General features: G+C 38.8%; 1 protein-coding gene across 5 annotated transcripts in view; it reads left to right on the top strand.

Moving 5' to 3' along the window:
- ctnnd2b (catenin (cadherin-associated protein), delta 2b) overlaps window positions 1–21,343 on the top strand; it is a 131,518-nt gene that overhangs the window by 90,006 nt on the left and 20,169 nt on the right. For all 5 annotated transcript variants that reach the window (XM_026375509.1, XM_026375508.1, XM_026375507.1 and 2 more), the window contains 3 exons: window positions 6,634–6,766; window positions 9,805–10,018; window positions 18,056–18,242. In XM_026375509.1, the coding sequence (XP_026231294.1) occupies window positions 6,634–6,766; window positions 9,805–10,018; window positions 18,056–18,242 (534 nt within the window). The remainder of the gene's footprint in view (window positions 1–6,633; window positions 6,767–9,804; window positions 10,019–18,055; window positions 18,243–21,343) is intronic.

Here is a 21,343-nt window from a genome sequence, read left to right as displayed (position 1 = left end):
TTTGATCCATTGATTAATAATTTTTTTAAGGAGGTTATATTTAATTTTGTTTAGAAAGAACAAATACTAAGTCTGGAGCAGAAATACTATATGTAGGACTAAAAGTTCCACAAGCTGGCTGTAGCACATGAATCACATCAACTAGACGAAGTGTGCTTACTGATTTACTGAATTACTGTAAGACAACATGTTATTCTTATTGCATGAGTATAATATCTACCAAAGACAGACATAGGCTGCTTTCTTCCCTTTACTGTTTCACAAAATCCAGAGAAAAAAGTCAAAATTCATTTAAAAAAGCTACTGCCACCTAGTCTGGCTTCAGTTATTTATATGTTTTTATGATCAGTGCTCTGAGCACTATTTTTACCCCTGGCTGTATAAGTTTTTTAATAACTTTAGTATAAGAATCAGGGTGAAATATGTTGCATTTGTAGTATTTGTAGTTTTCATACAGTCACTATATTTATCATTTGCTGCTAAAAATAATAATCTCGACTGGTCACTTGTGAACTTTAAGGAATCTACAAGTATGGTACTCTGGAATAATTACAGTTGTCTCCGTTTTATGCATACCCTTGTAATTTTCCTTTCTGTTTTTCCAAACAGCAGTGTTACCCAAATATCCTGCATATATATATATGCTTTTCTTAACATTAACACTAAAACAGAGCAAACACTCCCTCTGTGAACACTTTTGCCCAAAGTTCACAGATGGCTCAGTAGTATTTGCTCATCCTACTGTGATGTTGTCACACAGTGTTTAGGACTGGGAGCATCATATCCTTCTGTGATTTCTTCTCTTTGGAACGAATGAAACACACACACAGAGCAAAGGAGAGACAGATGCTGGGTGAAAAGTAGTACAGCTCCAGGCTAGAGTTAGTGAATGAATGAACCATTATAGTACAGCTTTCTGGGGCAGAACACGCACAAGCGAGAAGACAGACAGTCTCTTAATTTTATTTAGATTAACTCCAGCTATAGATAGATTCTTTTCAGAGTGTTTAGAAAGACAGTCTCTTTGAGAAATGAGATTGAGTTACAGAGATATATCCCAGAATATATATCCCACATATTGCAGAACAATGTACCAACAATATGTTCCATTTATCACATGTTGCACATTGTTGCCTGTGTGTGCAAAACTACATGGCATGTGTAGTTTAGCATCATGTATGTTGAAAATGTTTGTTTTTCTGTACGTAAGTGTTTGTGTGCCTGCAGAGCATTTCAGCCGGAGGCCCTGGTTGAGTTTGATCTCTTGTGATGTGCCGCTTTCTCTTCAGGGCTGTAACTATTCTAGTCTGCGGTTCGGTCATTGAATGTGTATGTGTGTGTGCTTTGCGTTATATTTTTGCATGTTTGTGTTTGTTTCTCACCTGTCCATTGCTCATGTCATCTTCAAATGTGACGGGGGTAGCTGTGACTCAGAAGGTAGAGCGCCCTTCCACTAATTCCGGGATTGGCAGTTCTATACCCAGCTCCCTTCCATATGTCAGAATGTCCATGGGCAAAACACTGAACCCAACAAAGTTGCCCCACATGTGTCAGGATCGCTGTGTGCTTGTGTGTGCAAATGGATAAATGAGAAGCAGTGTAAAAGCGCTTTAAGTACCAATTAAGTAAACAGCTCTACTGTATATAAGTACAGACCATTTACCATCCTGGTGCACACTTACACATACTTGTATGTTTTTATTTTCTGGGAGTGGTCGTTGGTGTTTACTATTGAATGCAAGTATACTTGCATGTATCTATTTTTGGTTTTGTCTGTAGCTACATGTGTCCCCTGTCAAAAGCAAAAGAGGTCATAATTGGACAGTGTTTATGCATGCCACTTGCACATGTGGTGGTGTATGCAGCGGCCAGCAACATTTATCCAGCAAAGCGTGGGTGTGATACACAGTGTGCTGGAGTAGAGCCAAGATATTGTTGCTTCCCTCCTTTTTATTGAATCAAGAATTGCTCTGATTTGCGAATCAAATACCAGTTCTGATTACAACCAGATCTACACCAAGAATTAGAATAGTATTGTTTACCAAACAGTCTCACCTCTGAAAAGCAACCTCATGTAACCAGTTTAGTTTTCACTGTTGATGGACTTTCTTGTATGAAAGTTTCCTGTCAAGAGTTAAATGTGTTCTGCTGACCTCAGCTAAACACATGTTCCATTGTTCATCTCTAGATATGAAGCTAAGATTCTCTACAGTCATTTCGTAAACATTTAAAACTAAATTCTTTAAAATCAGATTTTGAATTTTGAGTTACTATTCACATCATTGTTTTTAGAGCTTACACGTGGAGGGAGAGACATGAGGCAAAGCTACTCTGTGAGGTGAAATGGACAGGTGCATGTTAGGAAGTTTGTTACTACAGCTTGGCCTGCTCTATCAACATGGTCGGCAGATGGTGCAGCAATAGTGGCTGTGACATCCAGCTTATTGAGACAGTCATAATACTTTTAAAAGGTTAAAACCCTTTGCACTTCTTTTGTGTCCAATCACTCTCCTTCTTTTTAAATTCACACAGCAATAATTGAAATAATTTGCTCTCCATGAGTCCAGAACAGACTCATTCTACTCTCAAGTTAAGTTAATTTCGAGTTCACGTAAATCCAGTTGTAGTTTTCTGCAACTGAAAATAATGCAAGAAGTAACTTCTAATAGCTAATTTGTCATACTTGCTACCAATTTTGCAAAATGTAAATAAATAGAGGCTATAATTGGGGTTTAAGTAGTATCCACTATAAGTGGATTCATTGTTATTTTATTACTTAGTTATGACTTTATTAGAGCTCAGTGTCCATCAGAGTGGTTCATGCACTTTTGGAATATTGATGTTCTCTTCTATACATTCTTTACAGTCTTTATGTTTACTGCAATACAGTTACATAGAAAGATTGTTATCCATGTGTTGGCCACCTGTTATTGTCTGTTGGAGTTTCTCAGTTGTCCTGATTTTATCTTTATCTTTTCTAAAGTTCAGTTAAGAGTTTAGCAGGTCTTCAGACACTGTTTTAGTGTTTGTGGCAGAAAGCCTGGAGTGACTATCAGTAATTCAAACTCTTTGTAGAAAGAGAAAGGCTGAAGCTGTCCTGGTTTGACCAGATCACACTTTGTTCAAACATGTTTTTTTTTTTTTTTAAGTTGTTAGACAGCTGAACCTGGCTTCTCCCTTTTTTTTTGCTTGACACTTTGACAAGGTTATTGCCAAAGTGTATTTTCACACCACATTGCAGAAAGATAAAAGAGATTCTGTGAAACTATGATAAAACAGAGTAATCATCATTGCCTGACTTGCACCAGAGTCATGTTATTTGTGTAAAAACCAGTCCTAATATAACAATTTTTTTACTGTTCGAGATAGGGACAGCAGGTATTTTAATGCAACATTCTCTCTCTCCTATTCTTCTACACAGTGACTGCTAGCTGAGCTTCAGGGGACTGAATTTTATACTAAAGAACACAAACATACAGTATAATCTATATATTTCAATTCAGTCAGTTTTATTTGTATAGCATTTAAGGTTTAAGACCCTACAAAATACAACTGTGTACAGAATTATTTAGAATCCCAACAACGCCAATTTAGCAGCACCAAGTGATGGTGGAGAGGTTTGGGTGAGTGGGAAGAGGAGAGACAAAAGAACAGCAGGCAACAACAACAAACAGCAAATACACTGGGCAGGTTGGTAGGACCAGTAGCTGCACTCTGGAAATATATAACTCAGAGGCCGAAGATACCTGCAAAAAAGTACAGAGAGAGGGAGGTAGAGAGGTGGAAGCACACCTAGATCACTGCCCTACATGCAGGAGACTGGGTTTCAAATCCCAACTGGGGGTTCAAATCCTGGCTGTGGCCTACCTCCAGTAGGGGTCCTTAGGCAAGACCTCCTTATGCTTACACTGCCTTTGCATTGTACCTCGTATCTCTTGGTATGCTTGTATGCTTTGGATAAAAGCGTCTAAATAAAAAAGCAAATACATTACTGGTAATTTTCTGTCACTTTGAGTCTTTATGGTTACAGCAATACAGTTAGATGTATGTTCTTAGTTATAATGGATCAATTGAACCCCTTTCAAAAGTGATCGCATAATAGCTGCAGCCATGTGGTTCACTGCTTATTTAAAAATATATAAATCCACATATACACACCATCTGACAGCTCGTTCAGCCATAACATTAGATGTTTTATTGTCCAATTAACCCCAGAAGGTGAACTACACCATGTTATGTCATTTCTCATCATATTTATTGAGGCACAAGCTACTGTATATACATAACAACAACATTATGTATGTTAATGTTGTTTAAATGTGCCTGAAGGGAGCCAGAAAGGAAAAGAAAAAAGACTGTGAAACATTTGTTGAAGAGAGATTTTCAGAGAGAGAAGAAATAAGCAAAAATTATTCTCTCCAGTTTCCCCATTTTTCAAACACTGGGTTTATCCCATTGGTCTATTATGAAAGTTTATGAACAAAGCTTTCTAATCCTGGATCCTCTTCTGGTGTGTATACAAACCAATGTGGGAATATATTTTTGTGTGTGTTTGACTACTTTTTTAGTGTGCTGGATTGTGCTTGTGTGTGTTTGGCATTAGCCAAGACTCCACTAAGCTGAGCCTAGTTGTCCTACAGCACTCGGTGCCGCTCAAGTGTGTTGAGCGTGAGCGTGTGTTTATGTTAGGTTAGACAGAAGTGAAATCATCTCCACAGGGACACTGGGCTGTTGCTGCATCTAGAATAAGATACATCAAAGAGAAAGGAGTTCTTCATATGAGCAGAGTAAACGGGGGTTCTGTACGCAGTCAAAATTTCTAACAGAAAAATTCAAGCGAACATGTGAAAAAGTGTGGATTTGAAAGCAGAAATCATGTGTGGGGGGAACGTAGCAAAAGCAGGAGAACATGCTTAAGCCAAATTACAGCAAAACAATATCCATCTCCTGCCTCCATCCACCTTCAGCTCTATAAATGACAAGTCACACTGTGAGAATAAAGGTCCCTAGAAACCATCGCTGTCAAGGAAACATGATACTTTTGTTGCCGTTGGATACAGCTCTGCATCAATAAGTCACACCTTCCTCTCATTCTTCAACCACTCCCTTTGATCCATCATCATGACTTCATTCTTTCACATTGTATCTTTCTCATGTTGATTACCTATGCTCCTAGTTGCACACACATCCTTAGACACAGTGTGTGCTTAGAGCACTGTTTTAAAGCACTGGTAGATGCTGGTTACACATTTAAACAAACCAGGAAGAGCAGTTAGAAGAAGAAGTAGGGATTCATCATCACACCATTAGGAAGCTCTTGTAGTGTGTCCCAGATGGTTGCTGTTGTTTGTCTGCCTGTGACAATGCATAGAAAAGCTGTTTTGCTGTTTTTTAGGTTTGTTTTGGTTCAACAGCTTTTTCAATATTGGGAGTGAGGCTGCTGAGCAAACAGACTAGCCTATTATGTAGTGACGACTGTCTTCAGGGTAGCTAATAGCACATTTTTGGTAAAATCTTAAAATGGCTTTCAGTGGCTAATATCCAATGTAGTTTCATACCTTTACCCCACATCTCCTATCCTGTTCGATCTGCCTGAATCTGGCTGACATATGCAACTTTTGGGAAAAAAATCTCATGGCAGCAGGAGACTACTATCGACACCTCTCCTGGAATTAGAAACTTACTCTAGTGTGAATCAACCATAGCCGCATAAAGTTTTAGTGTCAGTGAAGTAAACATAAAGGGTGGTGATTGACAGCTGTGGGATCCCACAGTTTGCCCTATGTGACAAGCCTCACTCAAAAACCTAGGGAATACTGTATCGCTGCACTGTTGCCAGGCTGTTCAGGTAATCTGGGTCATAACAGCATTTGACAGCACCCTTCCTCATTAAGTTCAACAATCTCTTTTGACATGGTGAGAACAGAAGAAAATCCAGCCCATATGAAAAACTAAAAGTGTGCCAATGTCACCATGTAACATTTACTTACTTCACTACTCTTTTGGAGCCTTGTTAACAGATATTTCAAAAATGCATTAGATTGATTAGGTTTCAAAAAGTATACAACAATTATCTGAACAGGTGAAGCAAGCTTCTTCACAGTACTTACTCTATAAGCAAATGTCGTGAGGTTATTTCTGGAACAGAAACGTCCAGTTTTACTTGGGTTTTCTATAATGGCCTCCATTTTTCTTAGAAATCAGTCCTCAAGATTTTGAAAGCTCAGTAAAAGCATTAGTGAGGTTGGGCATAGTTGGGTGGCAGGACTGGCTTTTCAAAAATTACATTTGGATTATTCTTACTATTAAACCTCCAGCTACTGGCAGACAGAAAATAGTGATGATGTAGTCACCTCACATGTTCAGTCATTTTAGTTGAATGGAATTTTTACACATACAAGAGTACAAGTTTAAGTGCGTTTAATGTGTATTCTTTGTTTTCTCTTTTGATTGACCTCCAACCCTCATTTCTGCGTCTCTTCTTTTTTTCTCTGTTAAGCAATTTAAATCAGGGTCACAGTAGGGAGACTAGATGCCTAGTAACAGCTACACACATACACACTTATTTTTTATCTCTGTACATGTTAAAACAATGCATTTTTTATGTGTACGTGTGTGTGTGTGTCACCGTAGGGAGTTTGGCTGGAGGGATCCAGAGCTGCCAGAAGTGATCCAGATGTTGCAGCATCAGTTTCCATCAGTCCAGTCCAACGCTGCTGCCTATCTCCAGCACCTCTGCTTCGGAGACAACAAGATCAAATCAGAGGTACATCTCTTGATGTGAAACAAGAGGGCACTCTCACAAATGGGAATTGTAAAACTCACCTGAAGGAGCCCTGACTCACTTTGTTGCTTGCGTATGTACATGGACAGTATAGTTTAATCAAAATCAAACATCCTTAGCAGCATGCTTTCCTGCTATTTCCTCCACCATGCAGATATTTTCTCATTTATGTGTGAAGCTTTAATGAGTTCTGCTGCTGGTTTTTCAAGTGGAATGTTTTTTCGTGATTTGACTGCCACAAGAAACATTCCTGGGGATGGAGTTTGTGTGCTCATGTAGAAATATTAAACCAATTGAGAATTAATTCTAAAATGTGAAACTGTTGCATTTTGTACAAAACCCCAGATGTGAAGACAACACTGTGTGGTTATTAGGTGGTTGGAATAGCTTTTCAACTTAGACCACTGAGAACATATCAAATGCTAAATGAAATGAACTGAAATGTACTGAATGAGCGACATTTTCACACATATGTTTGGGTTGAATATATCTATTGACATGTGGAACTGCATGTCACATCACCTAAAGAATGGGAAATTCAAGACACATTGTCCCCATATAGGTGCAGCTGTCTGAGCTCCATCAGGCTCCATATTCGATTGCATTAAGTCCTCATTACACACACTTAACCCAACTCTGAATATAGCCTTGCTCCTGTAATCCATCTTCCTGTCCTTTAGAGAAATCGTCACTCAGAGTCTTAGGGAAAAAAAAACAACTGTTCTGTCTGTCTCTACAATGTCAACTCAATTCAGCTCAATTCAACTTTATTAATACCCATCGAGGCGACAGATTTGAGAGCCAACAAAGTTCCTCAAACAGCAATAAGCCAACAGGCATTGGAAATAAAGTGTGTGTGAGAGAGAGATAGAGGGATGAGAACAATGACTGATGTTGAAATTGTGTAGAAGAATGAAGTATGGCAGCGTTTAGAACAAGGCTGCCAAAACGACACCCCCTCAGGACAATTTGTTTTTGCCCTTGAGAGAGATGCTTGAATGGTGAAACAATAGACTCAATGCTGAGGGATATGTGCCTGCTGCCTCTTTGGTGTCCTACTCTAGCACCAGATACACTATAAGGATGTGTTTGGTTCGATATTGTGTCAGGTGCTAATACGAGCCTCATTTGTGTCTCTCTGTGTTACTGATAGGTGGTGTCACTACATCACAGTCAACATGTTTGAGTGGTATTCATCCAGAAATGAGCAAAAAACAAACAAACTTGGCAAATTTGACTTCAAATTTCAAGTTTGAAAAACTTTTGAAAAAAATTCAGCATACAACCTTCTTCAGGGTGATTGCATAACATTTAAAATACAGAGCCTATATAAAGAAGGCTAATAATCATAATCATTTAATGAGAGCAAGACACACTTTTCCACAACCGTGGACTGTCAAAATAAGAGTACATTACAAAATAAACCGCAGAAAATTTCTCACTGTCACATAGAGTAGTACAGCACAAGTAAAAGTAGACTATAAAATATATATATAATAAATATATGAACCAGAGAGTAATTAAACCTAAAAATAGAAACCTGTAAACTCTTTCTTAATTACTCATTATACTGTGGTTTGATAATACTCATCATCCCACTCATGTTTGACTCTTCATTTTTTCATTCCTCTAGGTTATAGAACTTTAGAATAGGAAATGCAGAAGTCTTTGTTTTCTCAGAAAACTGATGACTCTGTCATGTCAGGGCTGAAAGATCATTTCATAATGAATTAGTTAATTATTCTCTGATTTACAAACCTAATTTCCAGAGAAGTTGGGTATTTTGTCTAATGCAATACAAACTAAAATCTGTGATTTGTCAATTCATTTTATCTTTTATTTACGAGACAAAAGTACATAAAATGTTCATTTTGATGCAGTTTGATGACGGGTGATAAAAAACCGGGTTGTTCTTTTTCATGTTTTGCACGGGAAGACATATATTTTTTTACTTAAGCAAGCTGAAACATTGTCTTATGCTCTCACACAACTTAATTTCACTGTCTTTTGGTCCATATGACTTTGAACTTTGAACTTTCTCATGCAGTAGGACTGTGTATTTACAAGAATCTGGTGATACAATATGTACCGCAACAGGGGGGGGTTATGGTTCATCTGTAATATATTGCGACACTGCAAGCAAGGCGATATACACATTTTTTTTACACCACCAGTAACACAAAATAAACCCCTCTCTGCCACAGATCTCTGCATATAAACTGTTAATTAAAGATCAGTACAGTAATATTGAAAAGTTATACAGTATTACAAAACATAATATTGTGATATTCAAATGTATCAAGATTTTCTTACACCTCTAGCCCCCTTATTCCTATTCATTTGTTGTCAGGTGAGGTACAGCTAACAAGGCGGCTAATTCTAAATACAAATATGTGTTTTGACTTAAAGAGTGTAATCCTGATTGTTTTAGCCTGATTACTCAAGCGATCATTTGTGTTCAGCATCATCAGTGTCCTTTTTGAGATGTTCACATGCAGGCCATCAGCTGAAGTCGGCCTTTAATTGGGGCACCAAAAAAAAAAAAAAACAATATACAAGACACTCTTAACGGCCTGGTCTATGCACAGTCTCCTTCACTAAAATGTCTCCTTTGTTTTTATGTAGAGGGGGCAGTTTGTCCTACATTCTCTCTTTGTCTAGACTGAAGAAAACAGGGAGGGTTGCAGACACACACACACACACGCACACACATGCACACACACACACACACACACACACAGGGACACAAAGTACATTGGCTGGCATTTAAATAGATCTTGCATCAGTGCCAGAGTAGCCATTGCATCCTCTATATTTCCAAAAAGTCGAAATTAATAGTGACATGATAAAACAACATTTCTTTTTTCTCATACTACACTATCAAAGAGTGAAATTCTCACTGACTCACAGTCTCACTGAAATAAACAAATTGAATGTCTCCAGCTATACTGTCTATTTTATATGTGAATTTGACACTACTTTCCCACTACAGTCATTGTTTATCCTTCCTCTGTCCTCAGATCCGACGACAGGGTGGTATCCAGCTGCTAGTGGACTTGTTGGACCACCGGATGACCGACGTTCACCGCAGTGCCTGCGGAGCCCTGAGAAACCTGGTGTATGGCAAAGCTAATGACGACAACAAGATTGCCCTGAAGAACTGCGGAGGCATACCAGCTCTGGTCCGGCTGCTTCGGAAGACCACAGATGTGGAGATTCGGGAGCTTCTTACAGGTAAAAACCCAATTTACACATTCTTCTTTTGAATGCACAACAAGGGTTAATATCACAGGATTCATTGTTACTTTTAACTGAGGATGTTGCAAACGGATCCTAGCTTATTAGAGCTGATTCTGGCATATTTTAAAGCGTCATCAAAACCCTCTAAAATACTGATCCTTTAAATTCACATTCATCTTACCCTCACACATGCACACTAAAACAGACACACATTCCCTCTTCATAAACACACTTCTACACACACTCAGCACACTGCGCTGTACATGCACACACACATGCAGAGAAGAGAATTGTTTGCCACCTGCCTGCTTCCCAGCACTCATCAAGTGCTGTTGACTTGTCAAATTGAGCTTCTGTGCAAAGGGCTACACTGCACTTGTATCCACAGCAGGTTTGTATTCTCTGTCAGTAAACACAAATATCATCTGAATAGTGAAAAATGGATTCAGGATTGATTCATTTGAGGTTCTAAACCCACTGAGGTCTGGGTTGTAAACATGCCGCCAAAAGGATTATAGGATTACCAGTAATGCCTCTACTAGTTTTTCACAGATTTCACTGTATATATCATGGCAATTCATTTATATTTGGCATTCACATGGACAGCCATAGTAAAAAGACTTTCACCTCTAGAGGAATGGATGGAGTCATGACAGAGCTAAAAGACGAATACCACTCAATTTTCAAACTAATCTACACTCAGAATCCCCAGAGGAGGTTTGTTCCAATCCAGGAGTCAAATGAAAAAAAAAAAGCATTTCTCTTACTGGCACCCACACGCATGAAAACATCTCTGCTGTAGTCCTGAAAAGAGAATCATATTTCAAGGCTTGACATGTCAGAAACCAGGGTTTCTTGAAGATTTTCCATCATTTTGTGAAAATATTTATTTCCCAGTAAGGGAAGAAGGCCGGCGTTTTAGTGTGTTCTGTGTTTCAGTCGGGAACATGCAGTTGAAATCTGCCTGCTTCACTTTTGGATACATTTACAGTGTAAGGTGTTTATTGATTTTAAGATTTCAACCATGAAAGTTCATTTCTGACCATGAAAACAGGTTTGACAAAAATAATTATGTACTTCTCTCTGACTGTCAAGACTAAAACAAACTGTGGTAGAAATAGTCATTACTTGGGATATGTTATTGTAGCTGTGTAACAAGCACCATTGGTTTCCTTAGTCAAGTATTTCTGGGAAATTGAACAGTCAGTAGCAGTGTGAGAAGTAGTGGATCCCTTTTGTAGTGGAAACTAAAGGGACGGAGGTCGAGGTTGTGGATCAGTTTGAGGGCTTTTGGATATGTCTAGAGTTCATAAACTACAATAATCTTGGAGTTGGCTTCATCACAGAAGCAACAAAACAGAAACAGCAAAGCAGAGAACAGTATCAGGGAACAAGTAAATCAAATTTCATTGTCCGTACAGACAAATAAGTCCAATATAACAGCATTGCAACAAGACCTCTGTTTTATCTGTGCATACAACAACACTGTCAAATTTATACACTCCTGAGGTCAGAATGGAAAAGCTCCAGTTTAGGGGAAGAAAACCACCGTTTCAAACCACAGAGAGAAAGGTGCGGTTTATCTAGCTTCATGTAGACATGGTCTCCGAGGTTACACCCACATTATTATCCGTCCTTTGCAAACTGTCCTTGTATTCCACAAAAGCTGCCCTTGAGCCTTTATCTACCCTTTCCTAATTATTTACAGCCACTCTTCACATCAGGATGACATAGGATTCTGGTGAGATAGAAACATTTTCAGTGTTGTTTGTGGTAATGAGGCAGTTGAATACTAACACAAGCCGAGCAGTCTCCCAGCACAAGAAAACCTTATCGGGATCACATTTGGTGCACAGTATGACCAACGTGTGCGCTATGAATCTATGTATATTTAAACGTGTGTAGTGAGTATTAAAAAGGGTTTAGGCTTAGCAGAGATGGAAATAAAAGTTTTTGTGTGCTGCTAGACTATTAAAGAAGATTACCATATAAATTAGAGCAGCAATTCAAGACACGGAGCACCGAAATCCCTCCTGTCACAAATTAATCAGCTGAACAACCGACCGGACGCAGACAGACCGTGCTCTCTTCTCTCCACTCTCTCTCTCTGAAAGACCCAGAGGAAATAACTCTCTCTCTCTCTGTTTCTCAGCCCCTCTCACGCTCTCTCCTCTGTGGTTGGGTTTTCGTAATTGGTCTCTCCTTCTCTTCCCCTCTCTCTCTTGTCCTCTTTGCCTTTCCCTGTCTCCCTTTTTTTCGTTCCCTTTTTTATCTTCTGTGGTGCTCCCCCTCTCTCTTCTGAGCATTTTAAATCAGGATCACAGTGGGATGTCAAGCTGCCTGCCTTGCTAGCTACAGATTCAGCTACACCCACAAATACATACAAAGGCTTGTTCACAAACACACACATACAGTACACTCACTTGTGCTTGATGGCAAAAAAGCCACAAATAAGGTTGGTGCCCACTGCTCTTAGGTTTTCTATCTACCTATCTACCTACCTACCCACCTACCTACCTACCTACCTGTTTAAACTGAACGGGTTGGTCACTCTTCCTCATAGTTGTGAATGCCTGACACGTTGCACAGCTCTCAGCTCCAGCACTCCTCTAGCTTGAGGCACTGTTGTTAGGTTGAGGCCATCTCTGCTAGGAGGTTATGCTACAGGTCCAACCTGCCAGTTACATTCATATCCATCAATGCTGTCTAAACAGTTTTGATGTGTTTTTACAATTTTCAAGACATGAATATGGATTGCATCACTATTCCTACAAAGCAGTTATGTTAAAATGTCAAAGACTGTTACTGCAGTGTAGCTAAGACTTGCTGGTTTGAGCTGATTGAAACTTCATGCTTGATGCATTTGCTTGCAAAGAAACACAGCAGAACAGAATGTATGTATCCTAGTGTTAATCTACAGGTACTCATCCTGGCTTACATACATTAGGAAAGAATTTATGAACTATTGATTAATTACTTTAACTGCATTAAAATTCTGGAAAGGATAAATTATATGGCCAATAAAAGTCACATACCTGTAGATGATTGCAGCTGTAAAGGATTCACAATTTCAAATACATTTCTGGTTGGCGCTCTTTTAGATTCCAGATTTGTTTATTTTTGATGACCTTAAGTTGAGGTTTTGTCAATTGCATATATGATACTGAACCCAAGCATGAGAAAAAAGGTTGTGTGGAGCAGCAAAGAAATGCTAACAACAAAATATCTGCCCTATCTATCTCACATAGAACTGCACTTTCTTTAGCTTAAACATTCCCTTTTAAAATCCACATGGTGTCAGTAGCTGTCGTTCCACTTGTCATTACTATGCAACTTTTTCATCCAGTCACAGCAGAACACATGATCGTAAGTGACACGTCTGGATTGCTCATGTTGGCGTCAGCTCTTCAGAAGCAGATATGGAAGTTGTCAGGCTCACGATGTGATGGGAATGCACTGCAGTATGGATGCAATCCAGGTACAATGCTCATCCAGCTTAGGTGAAACAAATAGATGGAAAACGACAGCTTGAAAAGCATAGTCAGACATAAACAAAACAGACTATTTTTTTTAAATTGAAACTGTTTTGCCAACTCTAGTGAGCGCACAGACAGTCAAATGTTCATAGCTGATATACTGATTATGGCTGACTCTATAGATATATAGATAGATAGATAGATAGACCAATTGTGTCAAAGCGGTGAAACAAGGCTTATTTCGAAGGCTCCTTCAAATAAAGCCAAGAAAAGCAGCCTTCTTTCCCCAGTAATAATAGATCCAATGGTTGGATGCTTTACGCCCAAAGCTATTCCAAGATTCTTTGTAAGCCTTCATAGACTAAGGATGCAGTCATTACATTGAGGCACAGCTACTATGTGCAGTGTTTAATGACATAGTAGTAAGTTAACTTGACATAACACTATGGCCAAGGCTCATGAACATGTAGTATAGGTCGGTATGGCTGAAGTGATTAACAGTGATCCTTGCTTCTGTCACTAGAACATAAAGGCATCTGGCCATGCAGAAGGGCAGATTACACACAACATACAACACAACATACCCAAATAAAAGTCACACCGTGTCTGCCCAGCTTTATAAATAAACTGTACCAATAAACTATAATATACATACAGCTTTTTTTAACCATTCAGTACAGCTGGGAATGAACGTGTGACCTGGGACTTTTTTCAGCTGCCAGACAGCTTGACACCAGTCATTATAGTCTTAAGAGCTCTCTCAATTTTACTCTACATTTTCTCTCTGCCTGACAGCAATTAAAAAAGTTGACAACTGATTCACCCACTGAGTTCTGTAAAGGACTCATCAGCTCAAGTCCTCAAGTCCACGCAAATGTCGTGCCTGTGAATGGCGTGTTCAGAGTGCCTGTCATAGGAGGGTGGTTTCTACTACCACAGAGGCACCCTGCTGTCCTCAAGGTCAAACCCTCATTGCAAACTCTTAATGAATTCTATGTATATAACGTGAATACAAGCTGCTCCCAAAAGTGATTTAGCTACTGATTACTGATTGTTGCAACATGCAGTAATTGCAGTACTTATAGTTAGTTAATTAAGTGTGAGAATCTAGGATTTTTATTAGGCAGTCACACTTTTGTACACACACTGTGTATATATATATAATAGTATATATATATACAGTTCTGTACACATTCAGGGTCAACACATGCTTTTTGGACTGTACACAGGGAAACAATTCAATTTTATTTATCTAGCACCAAATCAAAACAAAAGTCTTCTATCAGTATAATGGTAAGTCTTTTTTTTCCATTCTGATCTGACCTTATGGCGGGAGGTGAGTTAACCAACCACCTTGTTTGATGGTCAGGTTCTTTTCAACAACACCTTTTTCTGTGTATACCAGCGTACGCTTTTCTTTTTTTTTTCAGAAAAAAATAGATACATTTGAAGATCAAGAGACAAAGAGATGTGGTGCAATGTTGCAGAAGAGAGAAATATGACAGGAATGAAAACATGGTGCAAATGAGAGATGGGAAAGGGCTTCAGACAGAGAGATAGCCGACAAATTAATTTCCTCTTCTTCCCTATAACTCATACATTCATAACCTCCTGCTGCTAGTGATGATGTAAGGCTGAGGCAATTAACCCCCTTCATCTGTCATTCACTCATGACCATGTGTACGTGCGGTTGTGTATTCATGTGCTTCATAGACCTAGGATAAATATGTGTTTGTGCGTGCCTGCATTTGTATCATCATGCACTAATGGGGAGTATATTGTATGCAAGAGACACACTGTGTGTTAGTGGGAGTTTCAGATGAAAGATAAAATCCCACTGCCTTTCATCCCAGAGAGATGATGTCATCTTCTGCACAGCTGAGCTTTACTAAAGAAAGGAAATATTAATCTTTTTCTTGCAGCTGCTGCATGACATCATGTGTCATGTATTACATTTTTGGCAATGATAGTCTGCATCTTTGCAGGATATAGGTACTGTATGTGTGAAAAAAGCTGTAGCAGTACATTCAGTTGACCAATCAGCAGGCAGCAAGACACATGAATTAGGTGTGAATGCACCAAAATTAGTAATTGCTTATCTCCACTGTTTCATCAAGTAAACTACCTCTCTCTCTCTCTCTTTTTCAAGTTAAAGAAAAAAAGTCAAAGATATATGTAAGACAGAAAGCAATCTTATTTACCACAATGTTCTTTTAAAGACAAGTAACCTTGGTTGACATTGAAGTATGTATTTTTTGTAATGCTCTGTTAGGAGAAGACGGTACGAAAAGTCAAAGAAAGAAAACAAATCACACATCAACATTCGCTGACTTGATCGTGGGAATCAAGGTCAGCTAGAATTATTACGTGTCACATCAAATGTCAAGGCTATCAAAAATCCACCACGCCTTTTTTGCCCTCTAGAGCAGGAGATAAGATGACACAGCGAGAAGATGCTTTTGCTAACATGATAGTCCCAGTTAATTACCGCCATGAAGCCAGAAGCTAGTAATTTAGAAACTCCTTCTGACCACAAACAGACACCGCTGCCTCCACATAACACAGTCCAAATGGCTGACAGAGTTTAGACTGATTTGTCGAGGGGGCTTAGTTGCATACACACACGTGCACACACACACAGACATATGTACACACATAAGAACAAAGTCATACAAACCCACAAAGACAGATAACAGAACTTGTAATTACACAGTTGCTTTTTAACCGAGGGTGAACAACACGGCACTAGAAGAAGGGATCCTGTATTCGACACACACACATAGATCTACCGATAGGATGTTTTACCAGCACTACAGCTATAATTACAACTATAAAAGACAGGGTAGATAAGTGCACATATGACTAGGGGTGGACACACTGAAATTCAAAAACATGTAATTATGACTACATAGATTAGGGAATAGCCATAATGCAAGAGGAAGGTCAATAAGAATTATGAGTTGTGTAGATCCTCAAGGTCACAGTGCATGTGTGTGTGTGTGTGTAAAACCACTCAAGAAACCCAACAGTACTGCAGCAAAGTGTGATGATTTGCCTCTTACCCTATCTGTCCATTTCTTCCGTTTGTGTGTGTGTGTGTGTGTGTATAATACTGTCTATTCAGTAGCCAGTATGAGTGTGTTTATGTGTGCTCCAACTGGCTAAAAGAGAGGACAGTAATTGGTAGGCAAGAGAAAACTCAGTCCATTTTCCTGGTTGGCTGGTCACTGTATGTTGAATTCAGGTGGGGATTAGGAACAGGGGAGAGGTGTGATGGAATTTTTGTGTAACTGATTTACTGCCCTGTACTTTTCTTAATTTGTTTTACCTTGTTCTCTATTAATTACAGCAGCACAGTGGCATCCTGGAGCTGCAAATGAAAGCTTATGATGTAAAAAATTAGAGCAACATTTAAAACACATAATTTCTATGTTAATAAAGATGCAGGGTGCTAATTGGAAATTGTGTGTGTTTTTATGTGTACTTCTGTGCTTTTCTGCCATTTCTCTAATTGTTATTATCATGACATTTCGAAATCTAAAAATTTCAAATCAAAAGCCCAACATAACAATTTCCATGATAAGTTATTTATGCAGCCCCTGTCAAACAAGTAGTACATATTCTAACAGAAAAGCTTAGGAATGCTGAGGCTCCAACACTGAATACTGTTCCTCTATTACTGAAAGTAGTAGGTGGTTTGTCATTCCCATGATCCAGGACTTGGTCAGCTGGTTAATCCTAGCATTCATAATGAATGTCAGTATGTCATAAGTGGTCTTACTAGATTACAGGGGGATCCAGTAACCTATACAACACAGTATTCTGGGTATGGACTTGAGGAAAAGTGACTTGTGATGCTCTGGACCACACGGTCTGCATACAGACACCAGCCTGAACAGCAGGCTCTTGATGGGCCAGGCCAAAGTCAATCAGCTTCACATTAAGTAGCTGCCGCTGGCGACACACAACCATTATGTTGTGTGGTTTGAGGTCTGCATGCACAAAATCCATTGGCATCAAGTGGGACAAGACTGTGACCTGATGGAAATGGATGCTGCCCTTTCATGGAAAGGCCCTGGTGACGTCTGTCCTCCATTACATCTCACAGTCCAGATTAAGCTGTTTCAGTTAGAACAAATGTATTCTACCTTATGATATTATTTTGCATTCATTCATAATTTACATTCATGGTACATAAAGGCCATCTACCCTACAGTGTATTTAAGTGTTTCAGTAAGCCATGACAAAGAAACAGAAACAGAAAGTTTATTATTTACACTTGTGACATGTCACAAGGTACTCTAATGCTCATGACTGTACTAGTTTTGAGAACGTGTGTCTCGTTTTTCACACTGCTGTAGAGCCACTAAGTTAAGACAGTGCGGTACCTGTCAGTGTTGCTGGGTGAGTGTGTGTGTGTGTGTGTGTGTGTGTGTGTGTGTGTGTGTGTGTGTGTGTGATTAAGCTGTTTGCTAAAGCCCACTAAATATTTCAGTAGTGTTTTAGCCTGGAGTTGTCTGACTGTCTCTCTTACCATTGGCCTTCTCCTCTGCAGGAGTTTTGTGGAACCTGTCATCATGCGACGCCCTGAAGATGCCCATTATCCAGGATGCCCTGGCTGTGCTGACCAACGCTGTGATCATCCCCCACTCTGGCTGGGACACCTCCCCACATACACAGGAGGACCGCAAGCTGCACCTACACTCGTCTCAGGTCCTCCGCAATGCCACAGGCTGTCTACGGTCAGTATCACTGTCTCACCTATGATTTTATTTACCCATTCTATGTTTTATCCAACATGGACAAGACAGTGCACTGTTTTTCCAACATGTTCTTTGTTCTTAAACATTAACTGATCATCATTGCTGGAACCTCAACACAGAAATTACATATTCGCTCATTTTGTAGAGATGTTTTTTTTTTATGCTGTTGAGCATTGTCAGAGAAAATCTTGTCTTTTGTTCAAAGCCATTTCTTATTTTTAGATTGTATTGTGTGTTATTTTTACCACTGTACACACAGAGAAGTGACAGACCTAGCTATATTTAAGATGACTCACTATTTGGCTGTAGAACTGCTGTGGCGCTTGTTTCCTCACATGAGACATGCTAGTCATACAGTTCAGTGTGGAAGTAGTAGGATTGTGACACATATTGTTTTGGCTGTTTTGGCTGGGCTCCAGCATGTTGGGTGTGGAACAAAAAACATTAGCTTTACAAGTTAGTGCTGTGTTATGCTGCTGTTATTTTCAACTAACTTCTAAATGTATCTGATCAGTGAAATGAATACATTACTTGCATATTTAAATGCCACGATTGTGACTTTATTTGACATCCTTACACACTTTTTGTTTAAAACCCACTACAGTTATAAGAAAAAGGTCCTAACCAGACCTGCAATGATTTCTTTGCCTCTGGCGAACTGTACACAGTATTGATATATTGTACTAACTTGCAAACAAGTTAGCAAATAGTTGCCTAGCTACCATAGATGGTATTATAAGCATTGGGTACTATGAAAGGTATGAAAACATTGTGCCCATAAGTCCCTATGAATCATAAATATTCTAATATCATATTCATATGTATCATATAGGCTTTAGTTATAATATCACCCACTGTACATGATACAGTATATATACCAAATTTAACTCATTTGCAGAAAAGCTACATATTGTTATTGACCACTGATTATTAGTCTACAGTGAGCCGTAGTTATGTCACCTATTTTTTTTAGAAATATGTACTAGGACACCTTGTAGCATCTTAACCAAGATATATAAACAGGTCCACTTTTGTCTCATTTGCGTTTGTTGAGAGTTTTAATGGACCTTGATAATTTTTACTAGAGTAATTACAAAAATGAAGCACAAGAACTAAGAAGTCAGGATAAAGCATGTTTGATAGTGGTAGTGTCACACTATCCTCACAAACTAATGCATCAACTGCCTTTTAAACACCCTAATTAAACATAGTGTCTGCATAAGCATATGTGTACAACCATGATGCTGAGACAGCAGTGGCTTGCACTCTCCATTCAGTAAAATTCAATTAAAAAAAAAAGCTTTGCAGTTCTGATAACAATATAGAGAAGTATTAGCTTTTGTAATTCTGTTGTTGAATTGCTTTCAAGTGATTCATCTGCAGAAATCCATCATAATGCTGTTTTGTGTTCATGTCTTCTGCCTTAAAGCTATACAGACTCAACTTGTGTAGCCTTCACTTCAGACCCACTGTGCGTTACATTCTGCAGAATCTAATCGAAGTAACTCTGGAAGCAAAAAATTAATGTATCACATCCTATTATCCTATCTAAAATGTGTTTCATTGTTTTCTGTCCAGAGATAATGTCTTTAAAGCAATGCCTACATAGTGTAAACAACCCATGTAAGTAACTCTGATATTGTATCGTAGATATGGACATTAATATTATTACTCCTTTCTTTTTTACTTCATCTGAACATTTTATTCCTCTGTCCACCCCTACACATATCACTTTATGCCTTGTTATACAACAACATTTTACAACATTTAACATTTCTAGTCATATATTAAGGATGACACTTTGTTCTGTGTCTCTAATTACACTTCAACCATTGTTAACCAATCCGACCGTTTCAGACAAAATCAATGATCTTCTTACTTAGCTCGCTAGCTTTAGTACCTACATGTAGATACAGTACATTCATGAAAAATAAAGACAAAGTGATAAGCATGGATTACTTAACAGAAATAGCAAATCATAAGCTCTAAAAGTGTCAAGTTAAATGCTCTTAGCAGTCAATATTACAGCTGTCACATCAGCTGAAAAACACGCCCGCAGCACAGAGATGTCTTCTAAGTTGCAAGTTGCTACTGATTGGTTAGTTTTAAACAAAACAAAATACTGCCAGAAACAGTGCAGCTAGTGTCAGGCTGAATTAATCTAAACCAAATGGCAGTTCAGTGTGGCTATCAGGCAATGCCCACAGTAAGAAGCAGATTAACAACATTTTCCAGGTTTATAGATAATTGTTAGATATTTCTGCACATAGTATTTGTATTGCTAGATGCTTTCAAAGCTAGCAGTATTATTAGAATTACTAGAACAGCATGATGAAATTTCTGTATTTGAGTCTAAGAAATATTTCTAACACAGACATCAGCTGTGCACCAGCCACTTTTATGCTGTTGTTTCCACACCCTTAAACATAGAGCGTCAAATGAAAACAAACATATGCTGCAGAGAGAATAATAGCAAGTTAGTCTGAAACATCAACAATATACTTTCTTTTTACTTGTCTCTTATTCCATAGCTGTATCTTACATCTACCTCAATATTCCTTCAGACTTTGCTGTCTGAAGTTATAATGTAAAACAAATATGTCTGCTGTGTGTGTGTGTGTGTGTGTGTTTGCCTTTCTCTCTAACGACATGTATGGACCAGTAATCTCACCCGCAATATGTCTCCTCACCTGCTTGGGATGAAAATAAACTACACGTACACCGGCTTTAGTCAATTCTAATACTGTTCTTATGTGAAAATGCACACATCTGGTCATTTGATGAATGTGCGTCTGCTGGTGTGAGTGTGTGTTGCAGGAGATAGCTTGTGTGGACAGCTCCCTCAACCCGAAGAGCTAATTCATTTTTCTCACGCCTCGTTAGGGAATGCTGGGAGTCTGATTAAAGATTGAGTATTTCATGGCGGGTTTGGTATATTGCCGGCCACCTGTTCTCTTTCTCTCTCTCTCTTTCCATCTCCTATTATCATCCTCGCTCTCTCATTTTCTCTTTCCCTCAGTTTTTTTCCCTTCACTCGCCATCTCCTCCCTCGCTCCGTCTCCATCTCATTCTATTACTCA

Source organism: Anabas testudineus, chromosome 17 (genome assembly GCF_900324465.2).
Source record: "Anabas testudineus chromosome 17, fAnaTes1.2, whole genome shotgun sequence".
In the NCBI taxonomy this organism is placed as follows: domain Eukaryota; kingdom Metazoa; phylum Chordata; class Actinopteri; order Anabantiformes; family Anabantidae; genus Anabas; species Anabas testudineus.
This window is presented reverse-complemented; position numbering and strand designations above follow the sequence as displayed.